Consider the following 17,873-nt stretch of genomic DNA (forward strand, 5'->3'; position numbering starts at 1 on the left):
TAACGTGCGTATCTTTGTATAAATATTTTTTCTTTTAAAAAGATGTAGTATTAACCATCGAGATTCTGAAATATGTCATACATCTTGTTAACCAGATTATCATATTGGGAGCCAGCTTTGTTTGCCCATGAATACATAATACGACGTAATATTCGTGCGAAAATCTCACGGAAAAGTGGAAGAGAGGAAAAATGAAGCGACGGCTGAATTAGACGACCTTAGACGTGATTCTAAAATACGGAGCAAGTAAATGAACACTTATTATATCGTAACTCACGGATAATCATGTTATTAACAGAATCATCCAATTTTGCTCTCGCACTGTATATCTTCCGCATAATTATGGAGATTTGGTTACATCATAGATGATGTATAACTGTTCTAGTCTAAGGAAAACTAAAACTCTCATGTATTTATTCCTTTAGATCTATTTTTCAAATCTTTTCCATCTATCTCTCACATGTCTATTACCTTTATATTTGAAAAAAAAAAATCAAAATTTTTATTGAGTTTTATATATATATTTTTGCACATGTTTTTACTTTACTGTCGAGTGACAAAACTTTGAAAATTGCGCGAACGAAAAAAGTTGCGGTAGAATGTAATAAATCTCTATATAGCTTTAATTATATTTTAATCAAAATTAAATCTTTAAACCACACGTGATATAAATAATGAAAAATATTATTGACATAATTTGTGATAAGAGAACAAAATTTTAGTTTGAAGAGAAAATAATTGATCTTAATATTTAATCAAAATGTAAATTTGATTAAAAAGGAATTAAATATGATAGTCCGTGTTAAGATCTCCTGATTACTTTTTCAATCGTGATTGCCGTAAAATTTCCATCGCAGCACAAATTTAATTGTTCATTGAATCAAGATGGATTTGACAGACGTCAAGGCGCATAATCAAATTCATTTTCGACACAATCGCAATATCTTATCACTTATTATAAACGGAATAAAGTATGATAAGTTACTGAAAGCAACGCATATCGCGTAATGAAAAATTACAACATGTTTTTTTTTTTATCGCCGCGGCAGCGCAAGTTACGTAATTAAGCGTCGCCGCGCCGTTGCCTTATCCAATTTATCGATCCGTTGAGACGCGGTATAGCCCGTGCCAATGTCTACGCTAATTGCAGTAGAACAGGCCACTAAATTATTTAGCTTGCACGTGCTGCAACGGAGAGAGTATCGGAGTGTGCGCGCGCGCGCGTGCATCTAATAGCGTCCGAGGAAAGAGTGCATGAAACAGAAATAGATACTGATTACACGCGAAAAGTCCAATGTAATCGCGCGGTTTTGTTGGCCACTACTAATACAAATTATTTACAAGGCAAACATGAAAAAATAATCTATTGAAATAGTAAAAGACATACCCACCTACATAATACATTGGAGTATTTTTCTAATGCTTTTATTATTGCTATTTATGCAGCGATTTATAAACCAATTGTAGAAAATTGATGCAATTTTCTTGTTTCTTATTGAGATAATATTGTTGATGCACGTGACAAATGATTCATTGCATCGCTCACTACAGTTCTGTTTATGTTTTTTGCAGTTACGAAACAAGAATTATTATCACCGAGTATTAAAATTAATAAATTATACTGGTATAATTATAATATAATATAGAAAAATTTAATATATTTTCAAGAAATCTATCAAAAAATAAAACCATAATATATCAATGATAAATATGTTAATGAAGTTAATATACATACATTTATTAAATAAGACAATCGTTATTTTACACAGATACATAATAAATCTTTTTTTTCTTTTCTTCCCATCCATTTTTCTAGCCGCGAATATTAAATCTTGTCCAAAGATCGATTAATAAAAGGAATAACAGTGTACATTTCCTTATCCACGAGAAATAAAAAGCTAATTCACTTACGTAAATGAATTATTAACACGTTTGTAATAGGTTTCCGCCAGTGACCAGAAAAATTATTTACGCCACAACGATGGATATGTGACAAGACAAGCAATGCGGAAAAATTCGTGTTCTCCGCGAAACTCACAAAGTTCAGTATTAGCTTCTTTCGGCTGGTTTCCCTCCCAGACAAATGGCGGCATCGCAGAAGTCGGACAGGCGTCCTAATACGGGCTCTCCGTCCAAGGGGGAAGCGACACAACGGGGCGAGACTTGTCTAATGGAAACCGAGGATGCCTTAAATCCCAGCTCTGACTAATTTATTTGTTGGCCCGTTCGTTGATTCGCATTCGCTCGGTCAAGACGCCGCCGTTCTTGCTCTCGCCCGGAAAGTCGTAATTTCAAACACGATTCGCACCAGCGGCGAGCCACCCCCGTCGAGACCGTTTACCCCGGAGGTCACGGAAAAATCGATGATCCATTACCGCGGTTACGATTGGTCCCCCGCGGCCCGCTACGCCAATCATTTCGCTCCGTGTGCCCGGCGCCGTCATATCCATCCACATCCCGTCCTGACAGTACCTGATTTACTCCGGGCATACCCCAGAGAGTAACGTCGAGAGCGCCGCGCTGTCCCTTAGTGCACGCGCTCCAACGGAATTCTTCCTCTCGCATCGACCGAATCGCATCGCGCGAGATACATATATTATTATTACGAGGCGATCGCCGAGAGATATCCACTGAGAAGATCATTTGCCGGCAACGTGATCAGTGGCCGTCGCGGTACAATAAAGCACTGCTAGTAAATAATTATCGTTGAATACGTGCTTAGAGAATCTCTCTTGTAACTACTTACGTAACGTTATATCGCAACGACAAATCGTCTAAAGAGCAACACGATGTTGATGAGTATTTTTTTATTACTTACAACTAGGCTCGATTTTGTTGAAATATTTGAAAAAGCATTCGGAATTGATTTTCTTTCCGACACGTGCGAGATTCCTATATTGAGCTTGCATCTTTGTCCGGAAAACCGATTAACCTTTCCACCTCGTCACGTGTACGTCCGTTTTCATTCGGAAATATTTACTCACGGCTTTCAACTGTACTGGAACTCCAGCCGAATGTGTTAACGGTGTTACGCAACAGCAAATGCGAGATTATTGATGTATTAGTCTTTTTTTTCCCTATATCTACGGTTGCGTGATAGGAAAAAAGATTGATCGTCCCGCTTGCGCCATTTTATCCGAAGGACGATAATCAATATGCATACAGTGATAGGATACAGGATTACCGTCGATTTTAAATAAAAATGCATCGATAGCTCGATACGATACGAAGTGTACAGTGACAGCTTCGATTTCGACCCGACAGTTCTAATTCACTCCCGTGATTCGGTCGATGCGATAGATAGGTAAATGCATTCGCTCGATCGGAATTCTTTTGCGGCCCAGTTTGCATTTCGCAATTTATTCTAAGTGAGGCATCGGCTACGAAGGCATTTTTAACAGATGTCCTTCGGATAATACGCGCTGTCATCTATACGCATGGTTAATCAAAAGGAAAAAACAAATTGCTGTGTTGTTTACACAGCACTTCTTTCTTAATACACGGATATTGCTCATAATTATTTTTTTTTTCTATTTTTATTTATTGTCGACTTCTCTGAATTTTTGCACAATATCTCATAAATGTCTTAAAATATGATTGAGCATTATATTTTTGTCTTAATGGTAAATTACCAAAAATTGTTACTATTTTAATTAAACTTAAATTAGTGTGCTTAATAAATTGAATATCAATTAAATTATGCACATATTTTGAAAAAATAGTAAATTATCACAGTCATTTTAATCTGAAATTTAAATTTAAAAAGTATAGATGAAATGAGCAAATTTTTAACACATTCATGAGCTTCATATTCCATATAGCGGAAACTTTAATGTGATTGCGGTAATTTCTTTTTGTTAATACCGTCATATGCCGTCTCTTACGTAATATCGGTTCAATTGTTCGCACTCGCAGTGCGTGGCGTGCGTTTGACAGGTGACGGTGCAATTGTTTGTCGTTAAAGGTTTGGCGGAAAAAAATTTGGTGCCGTTTTCATTAAACGGCGGCTACCCGCCGAACAAAAATTGCGTTTTTCCGCCAGCTGGTCGCCTGATATTAACAACGTAACAATGCGCGCTCGTGAGATCCCTTTTTCTCTTTACCCTTCATTCGTTCCTCGAAAAAAAAAGTGGACTGCAACGTGGAGCGATGCGAGCTGCAAAATTGTTTTCATTTCGTGTTGCGCGTGTTAACGCGCTCGCTTACTCTTCGCTCTTTACGAGTTACGCGTGAATTATCCTACGTAATCTAACCGAGCGAGAGAAATCGCATGATAACAAAGCCGAGAAGCCGATTTAACGCGGTGATGTCGCAAAATCGTCTTGTATGTTCTCGAGAATGCTAAGTTCTCCTTTTGCTGCCTCCAGAACAAAGACATTGATTACACTTACACGCGTTTTCATTCATAAATTAAGGGCGGCGTGATATTATCTCGGTCGCAATGCAAATGCTAACGATGAAAATGCATGAAGATGCAAAGTGACGGAGTTCGCTAATAACGTCATCAGCCGACGGGGACTTGCCGTCTTTAAACGTGAAATATAATCACTGTGACTGCGACGTAAAGGTTTCAATTATATCAACATTTTTTTCTCAAGAACGACACCATCGTCGCTTTTATTACTATGACCTGTACGACAAGCTTCTCTTTTATGGATAGGAAACACTCTAGCCTCGACAAGGTACACGTAGGATCGTGACCAAGCCGTGCAACGGTGTAGTTAATCTAGGATAAAGCTTGTACACATAAGCGTACATGGGTGATACGCGGCTAAGGATCCCTCCCATACATAGACGAGTATCCACGAATTTATAGAGCCGGTTGAATCGAGAAACCGTGCTATGGATCGTAGATCAAACGGTCGATTTCTCAAGCCGACAGAATGCAAAGCGAACCGATCGGATCTCGGCATAAGGGCGACGGCAAACAAACGTGGATCCGCTAATATCCCGTTGCTTGGATAGATCAGATCAATCCCGCGCGAGAAGTCATCTTAATATACGCCAATACCTTGACGGCGAGAATGCGCGAACGTTACTTCAAACGCTACGACTTCGCGGTTCTTGTTGATATGATAAAAAAGCATCGTGTAAGGGGAACTCTAGGCGGACCAGGAGGCGAAGCAGGAGTGTGTATTCCTCTCAAGATTTGTGGCTCTCAGGACGAAATTTATTACGGCGCGCGCGGATGTTATCCGTATACATAAAATAACAGCGTACATCGCGTGCGATGCCCTGTTGCATTGCGAGCCTCAATTTTAGTCGGTCCGACTGTGCGCGACGAAAATTCGTTCCGTCGAAATATTCCGCCCCTTCGTATTCCGTTTCATTAAAAATTGAAGAGGAAAGTACACACGGTCTTCGCGCAGCGATAATATCTCTCTGGAAGAAAGTTATGTGCCTCAGTCATGCGCCGTCTGTTAAAAAAGTCTGTATTTTACAGGCAACACAGACGAAAAACATGCAAATTGTATTTTCATTTACTTGCTTTGCAACAGGGAGACTTGGCGCGATAATCTGAAATTGCATATCCTTTTAAAGTGAAACAGTTGAGATACACTTTAACGTATATTTTTATTTGACAATTAAAGTGTAGAAATAAAAAAAAACATTTTTGTATAAAAAGAATAATTTATTTTTTTTTTTTGTTGTATCTTTATGTGTAGTACATAATTTGTTTGATAATATTTATTTATTTTTTTTAACATTATGTGTAGGATAACGATACATTATTTCACACTTTATATATAATTTGTCTTTATATATAATTTGTTTGAATAATTTGTTTGATAATATTTATTTTCCTCTCTATTATTTGTATGATAACGATACATTATTTCACACACATACAAACTTGCATTATATAATATTATACAATACTCTAACATCCTGCTTTTAAAATCTATAATACTTATTGATATATTTAATATTTTACGATACAACAATGTAATCTCAAATGTCTCGAGAAAAAGTATTATCATGTTGTTTTTTTAATAAAAAAAAGAAACTCTAAGTACACACGATCTTCGCGCAACGATAATATTTCTCTGGAAGAAAGTTATGTGCCTTAGCCATGCGTCGGGCTACGTCATGTGTTAAAAAAGTCTCCATTTTATAGGCAACACAGACGAAAAGCAAATTGTATTTTCATTTACTTGCTTTGCACAAGGAAGACTTGTCTGGGTGCGATAATCTGAAACTGCATATCCTTTTAGAGTGAAACAGTCGAGATGCACTCTAATCTCTAATGTATATCTTTGTTTGACAATTAAAGTGTAGAAATAAAAAAAAAAACATTTTCGTGTAAAAAGAATAATTTATTTTTGTATCTTTATGTGTAGTATATAATTTGTTTGAATAATTTGTTTGATAATATTTATTTTCCTCCCTATTATTTGTGTGATAACGATACATTATTTCACACACAAACAGACTCGCATTATATAATATTATACAATACTCTAACATCCTGCTTTTAAAATCCATAATACTCATAGATATTTAATACTTTACGATATAACAATATGATCTCAAATGTCTCGAGAAAAAGTGTTATCAATTTGATTTTTTTTAATAAAAAAATGAGCTCTATCTTATTAAAGAAGCTTCAACTGCCGTACTATTTTTAATTAATAATACTTGAAACACTTTATCTCTTGAGTATATATTGTTATACATAAATATATATATATATATATATATATATATATATCAGTTTCTTTCAGAATAATTAAAAATAAGTTACAATAAATGAATAAATTATATTATGCTATTATACATGGTGTCCGACAAGTAAGTGACCAAACGAAAGATGGAGGTAGATTTAGTCAAACTGAGTCGATAAGTCCTGAATAATTTTTTTGTATAACGCTTAATAAAAGAGTTATTAGTGAATAAAATCTGATCGATCAGCGCCAAATTTTAGCCGACCGCATGTCAGTGAGCCGCGCGCTTGGTAGTGTGCGTGAGTGCTCACAATCAGTCAGCTGGTATCACTATCAGGCATGCGGTTCACTGACGTACGTCCGACTAAAGGTCGACGATGATTGGCCAGACTTTACTCAATAATAACTCTTTTATTAAGCGTTATATAAAAGAATGGTTCAGGACTTTTCGACTCAGTTTGACGGATTACTTGTCGGACACTCTATAATTATATATAATAATATAAAATTATATATACTTACAAACGCAGAGAATTGAAGTCTAAGAATAAATCGTGTCATATATTGAACAGAGTCGCGTGAAAACATTATATTACATAATACATACCGATACAACGTTCTTTATCACGTTGTATGGCTGGCGATACACGTGCGAGCAAATTATTGCTGTGTAGACGAATCTGACGAGAAAACCTAAATAAGTGTGCGACATCTCTCTCTTTTTTCTCATTCTTATAACATTTATCTTACGTATTACGTTCTACGAGATAATAGAATAGAGTGAAATGCAATACGTATTTAAGAATGACGTATTAACATGGAACACGGATATACAAATGTTTCAAGAATACGAAGAGAACGTGATATACGAATATTGTAGAAACAGGATCCGCGCGATCCATTTCCATCAGCATACCTTGTGAATTGCACGCGTGTGAATGCCAGCGAGAACGCTGAGAGATTTTGCATCGGAAGATATTATGATCCTTCCTCCGTGTGCAGGTAAACGCGAGGAGTAAGACGAATGACGGGACGGTGGGTGGTTTTGCGGAAGGTAAACAGTCACATGGCCGAAAATATGTCGCGCTTATTCAAATCGCTGACAGATAAAATCTGCAGCGTGGCAAGCTGCTTTTGCATACGACCAAATCTCAGCGTCTGTAATCAATTATATCTTTAACATATTTTTTTTTTTACATCGTGGCCTTGTAAAGATTATCCTTTATCACAATCTGGCGCATCTGAAAAAACGCGTTGTCGGTGAAATTTTGGAAAAACTTGTTGTTATTCCTCTCTCTCTTTCTCTCGGTAAACTTAACGCGTCTTTGTGTCGCTCTTAAGTGCGGGTTCCGTTTGACTTATCTCTACCGATGTTTTCCGCCTGCCATACGGTGTCCGGAAGTTTCATCCCCAAAGTTTCCGGAAAGATCAGAGACAGCAAGCCCGCGATTATGCTCATGAGCGCGAATAAAATGAGCGGCAGCGAAGGCATTATTTGCGCCTAAATGCAAACGAGACGCGATATAATCAAGAAAAGATTTTCGATGTTCTTGTCATAGAATATTTAAACAAACATTTCAGACAATGTTAAAAAAATATCCTACTTTTTATTATACTTTTATAATCCTTTAAGAATATAAATACTTATTGAATATAAATACTCTATTATTTCTACATGTATTTTTCTCATCCGATCTAATCTATATTAAATAATGATGCTCAAGATGTCTTTTTTTTTTCTCTCGCACGTATCGGAAAAGTTCATTTAACGCGCGTCTGTTGACTCACCAGTAGAGGCGTCTGCGGCGATAAGATTGAGCCGATGCGACCGGTCATGCTGCAAAAGCCGAGGAGGGAATGCCTGAGTGTCGTCGGGAACAGCTCCGCCGTATAGATGTAGATAGTGGAAAACGCTATGGTGATGCACAATTTCCCGGCCATGTACAAAAGTAAAGACCCGTAACTCCAGGCACCTGAAACGCGGCGTGGCGATAAATCATACGGGATCAAGGGCCTCTCCCCCATATAGCTCACCGGGACATAATTACACGCGCGCGTATACGCGGTCGCGGACGCTAATCCGAACGAGATGCCGGCACGTTATTTCAACACGTTCTTTGCATTCGGACTCGGATTATATGGTAATATATTGTACAATATTACGCGGCGGCATTATACATGTTACAGCTTATCATATCTCCGCGCGATTATAGCTCGTTTACTCCCACACTCGATTAAATTTTACGATTCTAACAAAAGTACGTACAATATGCAGATTGTAATGAGGAAAAAAACCAATTTTTGCATTTCCTTAATAATTGACATCATTAGTTTCTCGATAACTTAATAGATATCGTTATTATCGTACGTTAATGCTTAGATTCTTAGAAACAAAAAGAGAAAAAAATAAATAGAAATATTCTCAATAAAAGCGAAAAGTTTCCTAAAACATGAGTAGCACATTTATAATAATATTTTTATAATGATGATAAAAAATAAAAGCGTCGATATGAACGTTATCTCGAACAGAATTTTTTTTATTTCCTCTAATTATGAGCAGTTCCTTCAATTTTCTTAAAAATGGTAAATATAAAAAAATTAACAGAGTAAACAGCAAAAGAATATATGGCTCAAGGATATGGAAAGAAAATAGTAGGAAAAAAGACAAAAAGCAATGATTCAAAAATTTCTTTCAAAATCCTCTTCGTAAGATCTCTCCGAGATAAGTTTCTAAAGTCGCAAATTCAACTACTTTTCATAAGGAACTCGTGATGATACGATAGAGGGAGATCTATCTCCGACTGTGAGAAACAGTTTCTTTTTTATCTTTTTTACCTGACGGTACGAACTGGATCGCAAAGCAAAATATTCCGCTCAGCAGGAAGGAGCCGGAGAGCGTTGGTTTACGGCCAATGCAATCGGTCAGTAGCCAGGTAAGAAAGAAAGCCGGTACCTCGACCACGGCGACGAGTATGAAATTGATGTACTTATCCCCGGCGAATGCCACGGAATTCAACGACAATCCGTAAAAAACGAATGTGTTCGTGACCCAGCAGAACGAGCAGACTAACAAACGAATGAGTATTACTGAGCTATGTAGAACCTGCACGATCGGCTTCCTCTCGTCCAACTCAATCGCTAGCTCGCTTTTCTGAAAGGATTATATCATCGATTTCGCATAGTCGCGAATTCAAATTATTATCTTATGCGTTTAAAAACTAAGAAAGACGAAAACTAGCGAATGTGATTTATCTTATCTAACGTTTCATTTTACTATTGTTAGAGAGATGATGATAAAAAAAATAAAAATTTGCATTTTTTAAATATATCGTATATATCTCAAGTATACGTTCACGGGAGAAAATAAGAAATGAACATACCGTTTTGTTTTCAGCAACATTTAATTCCTTGAATATATTAATAGCCTCATCCGTTACTTGCAGATTGTTCATTCGCGCCATTTTGTGATATATTTTCTTCACTTCGTCGTCTTTACCCTTTGACAATAGCCACCTTAAACACAGCTTGAATACAGCTTGAATGCGTGCGTAAAATTGTTTCACAAAATTTTATTTTATTAAGAAAGTATAAGAACTTTTATAAAATCTTAACTAAAATCGTTCGCCGATTAAATCTTGCAATCAAAGATAATACATTCTCGCGTTAAGCATTCTTTATTAAGATTAAAAAGAATTACCTGACCGATTCTGGAATAACCAAAGGTAAGAAAATGGCCAACAGTCCTGGCGCGTACACCACCCTAAGAAGCATTCGCCAGGATCTAAGCCAACTCGCGAAAAATCCCAACATGATCTCGCCTGTGGTAAACATGCAGCACATGATGGTGCTTGCAAGAAGTCTGTTCTTTACTTTTACCATTTCTACCCCTACGAATGAAATTATTGTTGTATGTAACTATGCGAAATGCGTAGCTAATAGATACATTTTATAATTTTGCTTGCTCTTGTGTAAGTTGACAATGTATCACTAGTAAAAATACAAACGTGAAAAAATACATGCGTATTCATATGATTAATATAAAGAGCATTCGTGTTTTCGAAGATTTTCCGCGATAAGATTTGTTTTATCTTACAAAATGCACCGAATCTCTTGAAATTATTTCAATCAATAAATATATATCGATATTTGATAAGAAAGATGCATGCCAATGATAAATACAATATTAACTACATACACAAAACTGATTAAAAAAAAGCATGTTTCGTCAAATTTTTGAATTATCTCGCATGTTATATATTCCTGATATGCAATATTTTTTTTTTTTTTTGTTTTCTGCAATAAATAATCCCAAAATTTTAAGAAAAATATTATTTTGACACAATTCATCAATTTTACCTTTCCCGAGAATATTTTTGTATTTTTACGAAGAAAGAGTTTATGCGTTGTATGTTAATGCGTATCGTATAAAGCTATAATTTGAATAAATAACTAAATAAGTCGGGAATATAAAAATATACGTCAAGAGAGATAACTCGAAAATATCCGTATTATATACGCATGTCGCGTATTTGCTTTTTAAAGACAGGTAAAGAGCATCGCATTGCATTTAGAATTTACTGCGTACACACGTAAATGTGGCATGAAGCAAATATAACGCTTCGCAGATCGCTCCGCATATTTCCTCTCCCCCCTCCCCCCCCCTCCCCCCGAGCTATTGTCTCCGAGTTATTAGCGTACCTAGAATAAATCCCGCGCTGTAAATTCCGGCCGCCATGGTGGCGTCAAGGAACTCGAATACGAGAACCATCCAATAATTCACGGAGAAGGAATGTATCAAGCCACTGACTCCGGCCAGAGACGTTGCCAGCGTCAAAAAGGTTCGCCTCCCGTACCTGGAAATAGACGGGAAAGCGTATAAATGCGCGAGAAGATGCGTTTCCTTTTTACGTGTCGTGTGTCTTGTAAAACGCATCGCGGCGCGGTAAAAATTCCTCGCGATGCTACGTCTTCTTACCGGGAATGCGTGAAATGGACGAGCTACAGAAACTTTGCTCCATATCACGTACATCCTCGTGTTGCATATTACGTAAAAACATATAGGAATCTCGTAATGCGATTTATCACTGACTTGATAAAAAAATGCATAATAAGAAGAATGTTCCGCGATACAGCTGATTATCCATCCGAGCTTATCGAATGACTCAAGGATAAAGATGTAAAAAAAAATGGTAATGAATTTTCAGATCTTAATAGAGATTATCATTTATAAGAATTAATTAAACTTGAATTTATCATAAATGCAATACATTTTCTCACATCAATTTGTATAGAAAAATATCTAATGGTGAAAGAAAAAATTAAATTAATAAATTCAAAATTATTAAATCAATTGTTATTCAATTATCGTACGTATACTAAAATTTAAAATTACATTTTCTCTTTTCATACGATGTAGAAATATGTGAAATTAAAACGCGATGATGTTGCGTGCGAATGTTGGGAAAGATATTTTATTCAAAGTTAATTAATTAACGTCCGTACGAGAGAAATATTGCACTAATCTGCATCTCACCTGTCAGATATATATCCAGCGAACATCAAGCCGATGAATTGCCCTATACTCTGCATCGTGCCCACTAGCGTGAGTTTCCATCGATTAGCGTCACAGGTAAAATTCCACTGTATCAGAATAAAGAAAAAAATTAGTCTATCGCTAAACTTGTCGCTAGTCATAAACAATCTGCGTCGTTTCAACCGACTTTACCTCGTCGAGTATCGTATGCTCGTATGGATTGTAAACCCAAGAATCGCATTCACGAGTCACGTTGGTGAACGATGTTTTCGAACACGTGTCCGAATGATTATCCTTCAGCATATAACGTGTACAACCAGAGATCTTTCCGTTGATTTTTGGGGAGGAAACGTTGATCCACGGTGAATCGAACGTCGCGTTTTCCGGATGCTCACATTCTGGCACCAAACATCTGTATGTTTGAACATTTTATTACCTTCTAATCTTTAAAGAGTTAAATTTTGTGATATCAAAATACCGTTCAGTTAGACGTCGCATTTGAAAAAAATCTAAATAGCAAAAATACACGCATTTGTACCTGTACTTAACTTCGCCCGCAGTAAATACGTAAGAGAGCGTAAACATTGCCGTTAAAATGAGTGGTAAACTTATAAATGCAAACATCACCATCTGATAAAATCCAAATTTTTCTATATCGCTCCGAATAGTATCTTTCGTAATTTCTACAAAAGAAAATTAATAAAATAATACACAAGTAAAAAAAGCTTAGAGAAAGCACTTTAATAAAAAATTATTGACATGTCGATTTTTGTATTAAAAAAAGAAAATTTATTAATTATCGTGGAAATATAAAATGTCTTACACATAAGTTTTTATTGATTGCAATATATATTATTTGAATGCATTTCATGATGAGAAAACATACAACATATGCTAATTCAAATATTGTATAATCTAGTATTTTTTAAATAAAGAAATATAATCTCGGATAAAATAAAAATTTCTCTTTTATATATAACTAAATTATTGCGCGCACTTTGTACACGCTATCTGTATATTATTTTATATTTGTTATTAACATTAAATTAGCATATAATTTTTATGCAATTGTAAAATTAAAAATTTATATATTATGGTCTTTATTAATTACAACATTAACATAAGCAAATGTTTTTCTAACTATTATGATTCACATCTGTTATTATTATCATTCTTAGTTAAATTCTAGACAAATTTAATATTTTTTGTAAAAAAAATTAAATTAATATTTTTACTTTAAAATGCATCACGTACATATAAAATTGAATCAATACATGCACATATTACAAAACAAGAGTTTGATCTGAATCAACGTGTAATCAAAATATCCTCTACCTGTTTGCTCTGTAACAGGAAATTAATGAATTATACAAAACACTTTCAATGTTTTTGTAAAATGTATTTTTTAACTTTAAGAATAAGCTTTAGTAAGTTATTATTAAATTTTTAAAAACAAATTGTCCAAATATTGTCTAAACACTATTAAGAAGCTAAACGCTCTTTATTTTTCAAGAATGTTGTTTTATGTCTACAATCTATTATTGAAAATAGATTATAACACAAAGTATTCTAATATATTTATTTTTAAATATCTATTTATATTTTTAAAAATTATAACAGCGGTTTTAAAACTTATCTGAAAAAAATCTTGAATTTATTTAAATAAACTATGTCTTAATTAGACGTTGAATTGTTAAGCTCTACGAACTGTCAAAATACACGATCTCCACGATGATAATTATTCATGAAGTAAGTACAAGAGAATCATTAGCGAAGAAAAAAGTAATAATATCAATAATATGCATTTTTTTAAAAGGAATTCGCATTAAATTCATAATGGAAAGATGGTTTTATTACGGCTAATTTATATTGTCTCTCATTACATATATGTAACAAGAAAAGAATAATTATACAACACGCATACTCGAGTGACATAGCGAGTTATGCAATATTGAATAATCAAGTATATAGAGTCCACGCGCAATTGTATAGTACGATCTCCAGGATCTACTTAACAAGCTCGTGTTCATCGTACATGTATACTTAGTGATTTAATATCACGTTAAGCAGTGATACTTAAACAACGCTCTCTAACTGGAAGAATAATCCGGCTGGAAGTATAAGCCCACCTTGATCCTCCCTCTTCAAACGGCTGACTATGCGCATAAGACTTTGTACAATTTGCCTCTGTTATGCAATGTAGAACTAGGCAACATTTATCACAAGTTTGTGCAAACATTCTTCCGAATATGAATAATGGGAGTTAAGATATTTTTTTTATATTGAGATGATTCGACGAAATATATGGAAAGAAGCAACTTTAAAATTATGCTTCACAAATACACGGCAAACTGATTCCGGAATACAAATAAATTCAGTTATTATATATTAAGATTGGCACAAGATAAACTTATTTTCATTTTATTTTAATGTTTTCTCAATAAAAAAAATTATAAATAAATTATAAATGCAAAAGAGATATTTTTAATGCTTTTTACGCTTTCCATTATTTTCTAATGCAAATAAAATTTATTATAATTTCGTACATATTTCATCATTATGTGCAATGTATTTTTCTATTATAAATAATTTCTCTGTTTATCCGAAATTATATTCTTTTGGCAGAAGAATTATTTTTCATGCATTTCGAGTTTACAATTTACATCGATGCGAATATCATGCGTACCATTTTCGTGTCCCAGTTGCAACGAGTAAACCTCGTCTCTCTTCGAACAGCACAGCCTCATTTTCTGTCGTCCTCTATATCCCACAAACTGCAATCACATACGAAGTTTATAGCGCTCGTCGTGAATCGCCGCCGCGCCGGCCGATCGAAAGTTCAACCTGGCGCTTTATGTTTCAAGTTTCTTAAGGAACATCGCGAATGAAAAATGATGCTAGTCGCGCGTCGGACTTGGGCGCAGGGCGTTACATAAAGAAACGGGATCAGTTCCCCGCGAAGGCGGCTACAGAAAGCTTTTTCCCATAAAAAGTGCCGCAGAGGAGAGAGAGGAACTATCCTCGGAAACGGCTTCACCGAGAACAGCCGGCTATCCCGGCGGTGCATATAACAACGTATGCATATAACGACGATGCAGATGCCGGGCATGTCAGTATGGCGAATAATAGGTAAGAAGGCTATAATGCTTTAGAAAAATATATAGGACGAAGGAGCCGTAAATAATTATTCCAAGATTCGAAAAAAGGAAATGTGATATAAGATCGTGCGCGAGATTTCAAGAGTAAGTTAAGAAATTGATTTACAAAGCATTTAATGCGCGCGCATGTGATTAAACAAGATATGGATTAAACAATCGGTTGGCATAAAATTTGATAGTTTATCCTCGGCTAAATGTTATTGTTGCGGATTCGCGCGCGACAACGTTATCGCGAATCGTTTCTGCACAAATGTTGAATATGCAATAGATCCGTCTCACAGAACATTTTCTCTGCTATCAGGTGGCTTAAATATACATATATATTTTAATGAGGGAACGAGAATTTCTGTAAAGCGGTTCTCTCGTTTCCTCCTGGCTTTCTCTCTTTTCTATTTTTTTTTTTTTTTTGTTACACAAAACCGCACTTTTCCACGAGAGACGCAATCTCTCTATTTGTTAAAATAAATAAACAGGCAATTATGAAATGTTTGTAGGATATATATGTCGAGAGAAAAATCTCGTATCTCACAATGGCTGCGTGCTGACCTCTCGCAAATACACGGTCAACTTCTACGTGCTACGTAGTTATTGATTTCCCAATGGGATGCGGGAAAAAGCCTCTACGAAATAGGGATCGAAAAGAAAATCGAAAAGCCGAACCAAATAAAGTAATCTTCCAATTGCGCCAAATCGCTGCTTAATTGCGCAATTTATTGCATCACGAGACATTGTTTTAGCCTTGTCGAATGATAAAATGTACCGTACAAAGAATAACTTCTGTGTCCGTATTCAATTTACGAATATCATTCTGATATCACATTAATGCACGCGTAATTCCGTTCGCAAAGTCAAGTTTATTCGTTTTCACGATTTGCCGGCGACCAGGCGTTGTGTCCGCGAAATCGAGATTTAGAAAAAATTATAGGAAATGTTAAAAATATAATCGAGCATACCTTAATACGTTTCAATTATTTTACATTAAGATAAGATGATTCGAGAAAGTTTACCCGAACCAAGTAAATTACAATCGCGAAGATATTGAAGGTTTACAAGTGTTTCTTTAAGGCACGTTATTTCATCGGCAAGAGAGACACACAAAGTATCAATGTATTACATTTTAATTTTTGAACAATTAATTTTCTAATAATGACATTTTTAGTTTTTAATTTAATGCTTCTACAGATGAAAATTATTTTATCTCGGTAATTATTTACTTATCACGATCATCGATAAATATTATGATATTTATTATAATGTCCAAGTACTCTCAAGAAATATGGAAAGAGATACATTTATTTACATGCTGCATTTTATCATTTTTTTTTTTTTTATCTATATATAAGTTTTGAGACACTACATGCATCTGTCGTAATGGCATCCCAGTATCTTCGACACGTTTACATGTGAAAAATACATACTTTGATATTTTGCGGCGGATAGCGGTGATTGCAGCGTAAATGTACGTTTTTTCCACGTATCAATGCACTCGCGTTTCGGAAAATACCACGCGTTTACAGAGACGACATTTACGATACCTCACTTTTGTCGCATTTGAACGAAAACGTTTTCCGCGTGGGCATGTATATCTCGTTGTCGCGCGCGATAACCGAAATCTACATATTCTATTACCTTAACCTGTCTATCCGAGACGTCTATCGGACGAGTGAACGGACGTTCTTTTAAACGAATGATCACGTTGATAAGCGAATTAATAAATCGTCTCTGACATCGGATATCACGCACACCTGCTTGCTTCTGTCTCGGAAAGACAGTACTGTCTTTAAGAGTAAACGCAATCCACAGCTACTACGGTCTTTGAATGAGTGGAGGGAGGCAAAACAACCGAAAGAAAAGAGAAGGGAGAATAATGATTCATCATTTTAAAATTATGAAAAAGCAAACACTGAAATTTACCTTCAATCACGGTATTCTTAATCGAACGTAAGCTGGAAAATATCTTTGAAATGCACGATTATAGAGTAGTCTGGCAGCGAATGGAGCCACATGATCGTGGATCAATTAAATATCGAAGATATTTATTCGAGAAATATGAAGAAATTTTCCAAATAGCAAATTTTTATAAGACATTTTTCATAACGCATCTAATCATGATTTTTAAACTGAAATTTAAATTAAAATGGCCTATATTCGATCACGTGCAAAATATGCATAATAATAAATTTGGTATGTTCCAATTTGATTTGCCGTAGTAATGTTTTTGCCGAGAATACAATATATGATCATCCGTAAGTGTAAATTAATAGTTCATTATCAAGGTGCATAAATGCTGAAATTGATTTATCACAAGTTTAATCGGCGATTTGTTTGCTCGATATGTCAACATAGCGCTGACAGTTCAATATATATGTATGTATATATGTAATACATGAAACACAAGTGCTGATGATAGAAGTGAAATATATTCTCTTATTTGACAAATAATTCGTGCCGCAATCAATTTAGAGAAGACTTTGACACACGCTCTTTGATTTCATAATCTAACTCCCATACGTAATT

At 35.2% G+C, this 17,873-nt stretch overlaps 1 protein-coding gene across 3 annotated transcripts; it reads right to left on the reverse strand.

Annotated features, from left to right (window-relative positions):
* Positions 1-5,617: 5,617 nt before the first annotated feature.
* Positions 5,618-17,118, reverse strand: LOC126849177 (organic cation transporter protein-like). 3 transcript variants are annotated; one of them, XM_050590793.1, is made up of 11 exons: positions 16,986-17,118; positions 14,885-14,972; positions 12,737-12,881; positions 12,391-12,610; positions 12,199-12,305; positions 11,364-11,518; positions 10,363-10,552; positions 10,046-10,178; positions 9,501-9,816; positions 8,454-8,638; positions 5,618-8,166 (listed from the first exon to the last, which is right to left on the reverse strand). In XM_050590793.1, exons 2-11 carry the CDS (start codon positions 14,943-14,945, stop codon positions 8,002-8,004), a joined length of 1,677 nt encoding a protein of 558 aa, XP_050446750.1. In that variant the 5' UTR covers positions 14,946-14,972; positions 16,986-17,118; the 3' UTR covers positions 5,618-8,001. The 3 variants fall into 3 exon arrangements, with proteins under 3 accessions (XP_050446750.1, XP_050446749.1, XP_050446751.1); XM_050590792.1 differs by having other exon boundaries at positions 16,775-17,108; XM_050590794.1 differs by lacking the exons at positions 12,737-12,881; positions 16,986-17,118 and having other exon boundaries at positions 14,885-14,941.
* Positions 17,119-17,873: the final 755 nt, after the last annotated feature.

The sequence above is a fragment of the Cataglyphis hispanica genome, chromosome 4 (assembly GCF_021464435.1).
Source record: "Cataglyphis hispanica isolate Lineage 1 chromosome 4, ULB_Chis1_1.0, whole genome shotgun sequence".
Classification (NCBI taxonomy): domain Eukaryota; kingdom Metazoa; phylum Arthropoda; class Insecta; order Hymenoptera; family Formicidae; genus Cataglyphis; species Cataglyphis hispanica.

Coding starts and splice junctions, on each gene's coding strand:
- LOC126849177 (XM_050590793.1), bottom strand. CDS start 14,945: ATGAGGCTGTGCTGTTCGAAGAGAGACGAGGTTTACTCGTTGCAACTG. Junction 12,882..14,884: donor GCAACTGGGACACGAAAATG/GTACGCATGATA, acceptor TTTCTTTTGTAG/AAATTACGAAAGATACTATT. Junction 8,639..9,500: donor GATCCAGTTCGTACCGTCAG/GTAAAAAAGATA, acceptor GCCGCGTTTCAG/GTGCCTGGAGTTACGGGTCT.